Here is a 10274-nt window from a genome sequence, read left to right on the forward strand (position 1 = left end):
CAATCATGCAAACTGAAGATGAAGGAAAAGGGAAAAGGATTCTAAGTAATACAGAAGGGAATTTTGGCGAATGTAATTTTAGGCTTTCAAGAATTTATAATTATACCATACTGAATAATTTTTGTGTACTGTCCTATTTTAGATTCCATGGGTCTAGAAGTAGAGTTTTGGCCAGGATGGTGGTAGAGCTTACATACAAAATCATGGAAAATTAAAGGTGAAAAGTACCTTTGCAAACATCAGGTTCATTCTCCTTATTTAAAGGAAGAAGATTAAGAATCAGGGACTTTCTTAAGGTCACCCAGTAAGTAGTTCAAACCATGACTCAGAGGTGAGTCTTCTGAATAAAACAATACTCCTAAATTTCTCTCTGCCTTTAATCATTCTTGGAGAAATAAGGCACATGCACACACACACACACACACACACACACACACATCCCACATATGATTCAAAGACAGACATTGAAATGACAGTATAGGTATCAAGAACAAAATGTTTGGTATAGACTATCATGTATAGTTGGGAAGTTCAGAGATCCATGTTGACTAGGTTTTCAGGAGGCACTTCTAAAAGAAAGTTGGATTTGGTTTTAGCTTTAAATAATTTTTCTTTATACTCCAAGTCACATCCATCAAGCCAGCGCCAATGTGACACAGCTTGACTGTGTTTTGTGACCACTTGATAGATCATGAAGGTAATGGAGTTATTGATTCTCCTTCCATGTAGGTTAATAAGCAGAGTTTCTAAAGGAACAAGAATTACTTCATTGGCTTCAGGTAAGAGGAGATATAGTAGTTCCCTTTGCTCATAAGCCAAATTCTGCTTTTCAGAATTCTCAGTCCAAGTCTTCAGCACAATGTTGGCTGCAGGGAACAGCAGCCTCCAATCACTCTCCTTCTTCCTGACGGGATTCCGGGGTCTAGAAGCTTTTCATGGTTTGATCTCTATCCCCTTCTGTACAATCTACTTGACAGTAATTGTGGGAAATGTCACCATCCTCCATGTCATCCGCACAGATACAACACTCCATGAGCCCATGTATTACTTTCTGGCAATGCTGGCCCTCACTGACCTAGGATTGTGCTTGTCCACGTTGCCCACAGTGCTGGGCATCTTTTGGTTTGATATTCGAGAGACTGGCATTCCTGCCTGCTTCACCCAGCTTTTCTTTATCCATACCCTGTCCTTGGTGGAGTCTTCAGTCCTGCTTTCCATGTCCATTGATCGCTATGTGGCCATCTGTAACCCACTGCGATATGGAACCATCCTGACAAATGGCCGGATAGTGAAGATGGGGTTATGCTCACTACTGCGCAGTGCCCTGCTCATCGTTCCTCTACCCTTACTCCTGAAACGCTACCACTACTGCCGTTCTCATGTACTGGCCCATGCCTATTGCCTTCACCTGGAGATTATGAAGCTGGCCTGCTCCAGCATCATAGTCAACCACATCTATGGCCTTGTTGTGGTTGCTTGTACTGTAGGTGTGGACTCATTGCTCATCTTTCTCTCCTATGCTCTCATTCTCCGCACAGTGCTGAGCATTGCTTCCCGTGAGGAGCGCCTTCGAGCCCTCAATACCTGTGTCTCTCACATCTGTGCTGTGCTTCTCTTCTATATTCCTATGATTGGTTTGTCGCTTGTACACCGATTTGGTGAGCATCTGCCCCGTGTGGTCCATTTGCTCATGTCCTATGTGTACCTTTTAGTGCCACCTCTCATGAACCCCATTGTTTACAGTGTCAAGACCAAGCAGATTCGGCAGAGAATTGTCAAAAAGTTTACACTTTTGCAAAGGCTGAGCAACAATCGCCAGGTCTAGGCACAAGTGGAAAATCTTAGAAAGCAATTGTTTTCTTGTGATTAATGTTGTTGTGGTGTTGTTCTCTGGTTCCTTTCCTGCTTGGACATAAATTCTAAAAATGGACATGGGAGAGTTAATTTAATCTTCATAATTCCCCTCTGATCATTTGGGAGACTCGTCTTCCTAATTGATCATTTGACATAATCATTTTGTGCCCCTAAAATTTTTTCTAACTACAGGTGTATACAATGTTGCACCTTCTAAGTAATTGCAGATAAGAGGGAAATAGAAGAGAGAGAAAGCAAAACCAATGTTTTGCTAGGCACATTGACAAAAAACCTAAATTAGGGGGCAGTCCCTTTTGGTGTAAAACTATACATTCAAAATAAATGTTCAACCCACTTCAGTTCAATCAATTGCATCCCAAAGTTCATTCTGAATCTTTTTGATGTAGTGTAGGTTTCTGCAGGCATCTTTCTCCAAACAATTCATGCTCTGGATTCAAGGAGTTAGCAAACTGCTTTTCCTGAAATTTTTCACAAACAAAATTTTAAATCTTGCATTTTTATGAAAATAGAATACAGTCCCCTTGAAGAGGGAGTTCACCAATACCTAGATCAACTCAGGATACATGGTTGAGTTATGGGGGTGTACGGAACAATTATCAAAAGAAAAACCAAGAACAAAAAATAAAAATAAATAGAAGAAAAATTAAACCTTGGGAGAAATAAAAAATTCAAATTCAGAATCAAAATACCAAAAACTATGTATATAAAATTTCTGAATAAAACAAGAATAAATTCATAACAAGCCCTTGTATTAGGGTCCAATTAAAGTAATTTTCTATCCCACAAATCTGTAGGAAAAAATGCAATAATATTGTACTTACCCATTATAAACCAGGGCTTCAGGAAGTTTCCATACTATGAGAGAGAAAAAAAGAACTAGATTTTTATGTAAAAACGGATGTGTTATTCCCTGGTCTGATCTTTCGTCATTTCTCAGGGATAGAGGAGCCAGAACAGCCAATTATTAGGTACTTTGATAGAAAGTAATTTACAAGGAGTGTGGTTCAAGGAGTCCTACATCTTAACATGAAGTGAGAAGTCTATGGGACCTGCTTGAACAGCAGCTCCAAAGTTATGGAGTTCTTGCAATTTTGTTTGTAATTGTCTGATCTATGTGACAATGGTTATGTCCCCTCTTAACGATGAGGTATAGACAGAGGTAAAAGTTGTGCCTGAATAGATAGATGTCCAGAATGGTACAAGTGGGAAAGTGAAGGGCCTAGAGAAGACATCATATTCCAGTAATGTCTTTGACTAAATTGCCAAGGAGAAATGGCATTCTTTTCCTATGGGTCTCCAAGAATAAAGACTCCATTCTGTTAATCTGTTACACATCCAGCATTTTTTATCATCCCAAATTAAGCTGTTTACTGTGCTTCACGAAAATCTCTCCTGTTTTCAGTTTTTTTCAAGTATAAAATAGAAATAATAAGAATGAGCATAGTACCTAACACACAGGGTTGTTTTTAGGACAAAAAAAAAGATAATACTTCCAAAGCTCTTAGAACAATAAAGCTATAGGAAAATAGGTTCTGGTAGGTGCTTAATAAAATCCTTATTTCCTTCCTTCCTTAATAGAAGTACCATAACTGAAAATGACCTTTGTTTCTGAGTCTGAGTATATTATTAGAGAAATTTGGACTTGTATGCTCATAAAAGAATATTTTTTTAATGTAAGCTCATTCTAATCCATTTGGATTCACTTTTATGGGCATTATAGATGGTTCTGATCAACAACCAAGATTCCTTCTAAATGGCTTTTTGGTTTTAGTCATTCTGTACTAAGACTCTCATGTAATAAGAAGAGAATAGATATAAAGAATCTATGAGTAACTGGTTCAAACCCAGGTCTTGTGACTTCAAATCTAGAACTATTGACTTTCTACTAAGTCAATATTACCCACACTGTAAATTTCCTGTCAATTGGGAGTTTCTTGGTGAAGTTTGGCTATTCTGCCTTATTAAGGCTCACAGTATCAGAGATACTAACTAGTTGTATTTTTTTTAATTTTTGAATTAATTTATTTAGTCAATTTAGAACATTGTTCCTTGGTTACAATAATCACGTTATTTCCCTCCGTCCCCTCCACCTACCCTTTCCACAGCTGATGCACATTTTCATTGGTTATTACTTGTGTCCTTGATCAGAACCTATATCCATGTTGTTTGTGTTTGTACTATGATGTTCATTTAGAGTCTTCATCCCCAATCATCTCCCCTTGACCCATGTGATCAAGCAGTTGTTTTTCTTTGGTGTTTTCACTCCAACAGTTTTTCCCCTGAATGTGGATAGTGTTCTTTCTTGTTCAGGGTCATTGCATTGCCACTGATGGAGAAGTCCATTACATTCAATTGTACCACAGTGTATCAGTCTCTTTGTACACTGTTCTTCTGGTTCTGCTCCTCTCACTCTGCATCAGTTCCTAGAGGTTGTTCCAGTTCACATGGAATTCCTCCACTTTATTATTCCTTTGAGCACAATAATATTCCATCACCAATATATACCACAATTTGTACAGCCATTCCCCAATTGAAGGGCATCCCCTCATTTTCCAATTTTTTTTCCACCACAAAAAATGCAGCTATGAATATTCTTGTACATGTCTTTTTCCTTATAATCTCTTTGGGGGTACAAACCCAGTAGTGCTATAACTGGATCAAAGAGCAGACAGTCTTTTAGCACCCTTTGGACATAGTTCCAAATTGCCCTCCAGAATGGTTAGATCAATTCACAACTCCACCAGCAATGCATTAATGCCCCAACATCCCTTCCAGCATTCACTACTTTCCTTTGCTGTCATGTTAGCCAATCTGCTAGGTGTGAGGTGATACCTCAGAGTTGTTTTCATTTGCATTTCTCTGATTATAAGAGATTTAGAACACTTTTTCATGTGCTTATTAATAGTTTTGATTTTTTTAACTGAAAATTGCCTATTCATGTCCCTTGCCCATTTATCAATTGGAGAATGGCTTGATTTTTTGTACAACTGGTTTAGTTCTTTATAACTTTGAGTAATTTGACCTTTGTCAGAGGTTGTTATTATGAAGATTGTTTCATTTGTTGCTTCTCTTCTAATTTTGGATGCATTAGTTTTGTTTGTACAAAAACTTTTTGATTTGATGTAATCAAAATTATTGATTTTACATTTTGTGATTTTTTTTTCTAGCTCTTGCTTGGTTTTAAAATCTTTCCTTTCCCAAAGATCTGGCATGTATACTATTCTCTTTTCACCTGATTTGCTTATAGTTTCCTTCTTTATATTCAGTTCATTAACCCATTTTGAGTTTATCTTGGTGTAGACTATGAGATGTTGATCCAAACCTAATCTCTCCCATATTGTCTTCCAATTTTCCCACAGCTGGGATCTTTGTGCTTATCACAGACTGTCTTGCTGAGGTCATTTGCCCCAAGTCTATTCCACTGATCCTCCTTTCTGTCTCTTAGCTAGTACCAAACTGTATTGATGACCACTGCTTTGATAGCATAGTTTGAGATTTGGGACTGCAATTCCTCCTTCCTTCGCACTTTTTTTTTATGATTTCCCTGGATATCCTTGATCATTTGTTCTTCCAAAGGAACTTTGTTATGTTTTTTTCTAATTCAGTATAAAAGTTTTTTGGTAGTTCAATGGGTATGTCACTAAATAAGTAAATAAGTTTGGGTAGGATTGTAATTTTTTTTATGTTAGCTCATCCTACCCATGAGCAGTCAATGTTTTTCCAATTGTTTAGATCTAGTTTTAATTGGGTGGAGAGTGTTTTGTAGTTGTGTTCATATAGTTCCTGTGTTTGTCTCAGCAGATAGATTTCTAAGTATTTTATATTGTCTAGGGTGATTTTAAATGGAATTTCTCTTTCTAATTCTTGCATTGAGATGTGTGGGAGATATATAGAAATACTAAAGAATTATGTGGGTTTATTTTGTATACTACACTTTTGCTAAAATTGTTGATTATTTCGGCTAGCTTTTTGGTTGATTCTCTAGGACTCCTTAAGTAGACCATCATATCATCCGGAAAGAGTGATAGCTTGGTCTCCTCATTGCCAATTTTAATACCTTTAATTTCTTTTTCTTCTCTAATTGCTACTGCTAATGTTTCTAGTACAATGTTAAATAATAAAGTTGATAATGGGCATCCTTGTTTCACTCCTGATCTTATTGGGAAGGCTTCTAGTTTATCCCCATTGCAGATGATGTTTGCTGATGGTTTTAGATATATACTGTTTATTATTTTTAGGAAAGGCCCTTATATTCCTATACTTTCTAGTGTTTTCAATAGGAATGGGTGTTGTATTGTGTCAAAGGCTTTTTCTGCATCTATTGAGATAATCATGTGGTTCTTGTTGGTTTGCTTGTTGATATGGTCAATTATGTGGTTTATTTTCCTATTAGCTATTATTAGCTAGCTCTGGATCAATTTGGACCACTGCTGTCTGTGAGCTAATAGCTTGCTCAGAGGAAAGGTTTGTATTTGTGTTAATTTCAGTTTGAGAACTGCTTAGATGATTTTTCACTATCAAAAACTCTTCTGTTCCCACTCCCTTAACTTGTTTTGCAGTCTCTGGTTCAGGGAATAGACAGTCATTGGAAGTTTGGTATTGATCTGTGCTAAATCTATCCCCAGAACTGGTCTTTGAGAGTTATAGGATTTTGTGCGTAAAAGACTTTGGCTTTTGGATTTAAATTAGTTTCCCCCTCATTTCTCTTTCTTTCCCCTCTTAGATGTATAAATGTATCAGCTATAAAGTGTCTTGCAACAATGTTTCATTTGGTTATCTTGTCAGAGTGGTGTGGATAATTAAGCTAATGTTTTAAAGATTTCCTAGCCCTGTTTGATTTTCCACTCCCTAGACCCATTATGCAAGGTAAGAAAATTTCCAAAAAGGTTTTAATCTGTTCCTTGCTTTTCTCCATGCAGTTTTGTGTACCCATGTATTGTGAACCATAAATGTCATGTTTTGTGTCTGCTATTATCTGTGCAATTTCTCCCTCCATCTCAATTATAGACTTTTGTTTTGTACTTAAATTGCTTCCCTTGGCATCTTGCCCAACTATCTGTTTCTCCACCACTAAAATTTTAACACTTTCTTTTTCCTTTCTACCATCTCCTTTTTTGCCCTTTATGCTTATGCCCTCATCTTTCCTCCCTGGGGTACCTCCCTCATTTGTCTCTTTTTTACTAGATAATGTTAAAAACTGGCATCATGTGGTATAATGATTATTTCTCACTACTACTTCTGAATAACAGAGTTTTGCTCCAGAAGCTATTGGTGCTTCCATGGATTTCAGGTCTGAGGTCTCCTGTTCTCTAAGTCTGCAGTGAGAGCAACACTGCTTGCTATTAGAGTCCTGTCTCTCATAGTTTTTGTTAGTATACTCTTTTCTTTGATAATATGCATTTTGACCTTTCCCCTCTCTCTTATTTTGGCTTTTTTCATAGTGATGTTTCATTGAGCAGTTTCTTATTATGAGTCCTTGATGAGAACACAAAAAGCAAGTCCTGGAGTCTCTTTGCATCCTCTGTTGACTTTGGGGTGTCTGTCTATATTGTGTGGTTTGTCTGTTAAATGTCTTAATTGTAGCCAGGTTCTTAACCTCCTCTAATTCTTTCTCACTTAACATTTCATATGTCTCTTGGAGCTTTTTGTATAGATTTCTTTTTCCTCCTCTACTTTATTATCATGGAGATAGATGGCAATGTCCCTAAGTTTGTTAAGTGAGATAGTGTCAAACTTAGGGCAATGGTTCCTGAAGAAATCCCTCAAGTGCTTATCACAGCCCATGAGAAATTGTCTCCTCACATATGCCTCTGATTCTTTTGAATCAAAGTTATAGCCCATGTAAACCTTGAAATTTCTCAAACTTGTGAATGTTAGAAATTTCCCCATTAGACTGGGAAAATTCCCCATTTTGATGAGAAAACTCCTTGCTATGGGAGGACCTCTACTCCACCCATACTTAAGACTGCTTTAGGGGAGAAAACTCCTTCCTAAACAATGAAAGTACTTGAAAACCATACTTATAAAGGAAAGGAATTCTTTGAACCATGCCTGTTTTTTTAGAATTGATACAATGAGATGCTAGGTACCTAAAAGAGTCGGGCAAGTTTTCTCTTAATGAGATTAGTTGACTCAGCTGTGTTTTCACTGGTTCAGACTTACTGAGGAGATTTGTCGACTTAGCAGGAATTCAGATGGGCAGTCCTTTGGAAAATGTCTACAGTGATTGGTAGATGTAAGGACTTAGGGGAGGTGACATAGGAGAAAAACCCCTATATAAGAAAAAGCAGAATCTCCTGGGAGGAATCCTTTTGGAGGATCTCTGATGAGGATCGCTTGGGAAGAATCTCTTGAGAGAGGCTCTGGAGAAGGGAAGCTCTTGGAGGACAATCTCTAAGAAGATCTCGTTGGAGCTCCTCTGAGGGGACTCTGTCCCTCTGGAGGCTCTGGAGAGAGGCCCTTTGGAACTTTCTCTGGTGAAGTCAGCTGAGATGGAGCTGGCCTGGTGTTACTAGAATCCTTGCTTAGACAGACTTTGTGGTGAGTGTTAAAAGACTGACTGACTGATCTCTCTCTCTTAAGACTCAGGTCTAGGCCATGTTGGCTTAAGGCCCTTCATACTTATTTCCTTTTTCTCTCTTTCTCTCTTTTCTTTAATTCCACATTTACTATTATTTTAAATTTAATTAAATTTTATCATAAAATTTAATTAAATTTAAAATCTCTATAAAACCCAGTTGACTTGGGTATTTGAATAATTGGGAATGTTTCCCTGGCAACCACCTTATGTTTGATTTAAAAACCAAGACACTGTAGTGAAACATTTTCTGTGGTCATATTTGCTCACCCTCTCTTATATTTATCACAATTTATATCTTCCACTATTTTAATCACTACAGTTTAAGACCTCAACCATTTTAAATCTAACACCCAACAGTACCTCTGTTTTTTCAATAAGGCAATCAATAAGTGTGCTTGGGCATTCATTTTTTTCTTGAGATAATCTGTCAAATTTACCCCATGCATTGGGTCTTTCTGACAATTGCTTTATTCTCTGCAATAGATCCTCATGGTATTTTCTTAGATAACTCATTGATCTTGGATTAGAAAAATCCAGATCTTCAAAAACTTCTGGCCAGCTTGGGAGTGAGGAATCTTTTCTAGTTGTTGTTTTTTTCAATAAAGTTTTTATGTTCCTGGGGCACAAAAATTTCAGATAAAAGAATTTCTACATCCTCAAAATCTGGTTCATAGAGGAAAAATACTCTTTTTAGTTCTTCAATTGCAAGATGAAGCTCTAATAAAAATTTAGGCATGTGTTTAGGCATTCATGACTCTAAGTCACGAATGGTGAATAACTTATGAACCTTTGCATGTTAGATGCCAGAGTTATCAGTGACCTTAGTTACATCACACAAAGTCATAATCTTTTGAGCCTTTGATGCATTTGTAAGATTGTTAACAGATGCATTAATTGGTACCTTGTTGTTTTGTGCCTGTATGTTATTGGCAAGATCTTTCCCCTCTATTGCCCCTAATGGTGTCCCAGTATTAGTATTAGTAATTACAGCATCCTTATTAGTCTGTCCTGTCATGTCCCCAGTCTCCACATCAGTTACCTTCCCGATGCCTTGTTTTCTCTGCTAGTAATCCTGGCATATCTCAGTTATAATAGGGTTCTTATCAAACAATGCCTCTTATCTATTATTATTGATTACTAGAGCATTTACAGTTTTCTTTTGGAAGATCAGGTTGACACCAGCTTTGATAATCTTTAAGATGTTAGTCACTGCCACAAACTCCACCTAAATTTGGGATATGATTTGCCAGAGGTAATTCACATATAGATGATTCATTGGTAACTGTGTCCATCCAATAGTTATATTGTTTATGTTCCCAGAACATTGTCTATCATCCCTGCCACTGTATTATAAATGATACAGTAGCCCCGATAAATTGCAATTATTCTTAACACAGCAGAACACAATATTAGTTGTAACATGTTTGCCATTAGATCTTTTCTAGGCTCTAACTGCCAAGAACTAAGTTAGAAAATGGTTGCTATTCCTACATACTTTGCTTTTAGCTAGATATGATCCAAGATGGTTAAATCCTATTGCTGACAGCCCTAGTACAGCCTTTTATAATAGATTATCTCCCTCAGTTTTGCAACTGACCAGAGTGGCAGTGAGTAACTGACTTGTACTCCCCCCACCAAAAATCAAGATGTTTTTGATCCTGTGTGGAAACCCCTAGGCAGTGACAAAGGCTGTTAGCCTCAGGAGTTGTAATTGACAAAAATTCACAACTGACAGTTGATGACAGTTGGTGACAGTCACTAAAGCCTTTTTTTTAAATGGGGTCCTTTTAAATCTGGAGTGCCACATGTATTAAAAAGG

At 37.2% G+C, this 10274-nt stretch overlaps 1 protein-coding gene across 1 annotated transcript; it reads left to right on the top strand.

Moving 5' to 3' along the window:
* Positions 1-859: 859 nt before the first annotated feature.
* Positions 860-1960, top strand: LOC130458895 (olfactory receptor 51G1). Its single transcript, XM_056825903.1, has one exon. The coding sequence runs from the start codon at positions 860-862 to the stop codon at positions 1823-1825; it is 966 nt and encodes a 321-aa protein (XP_056681881.1). The 3' UTR covers positions 1826-1960.
* The last annotated feature ends 8314 nt before the right edge of the window (positions 1961-10274 follow it).

Source organism: Monodelphis domestica, chromosome 4, assembly GCF_027887165.1.
Source record: "Monodelphis domestica isolate mMonDom1 chromosome 4, mMonDom1.pri, whole genome shotgun sequence".
In the NCBI taxonomy this organism is placed as follows: domain Eukaryota; kingdom Metazoa; phylum Chordata; class Mammalia; order Didelphimorphia; family Didelphidae; genus Monodelphis; species Monodelphis domestica.

Coding starts and splice junctions, on each gene's coding strand:
- LOC130458895 (XM_056825903.1), top strand. CDS start 860: ATGTTGGCTGCAGGGAACAGCAGCCTCCAATCACTCTCCTTCTTCCTG.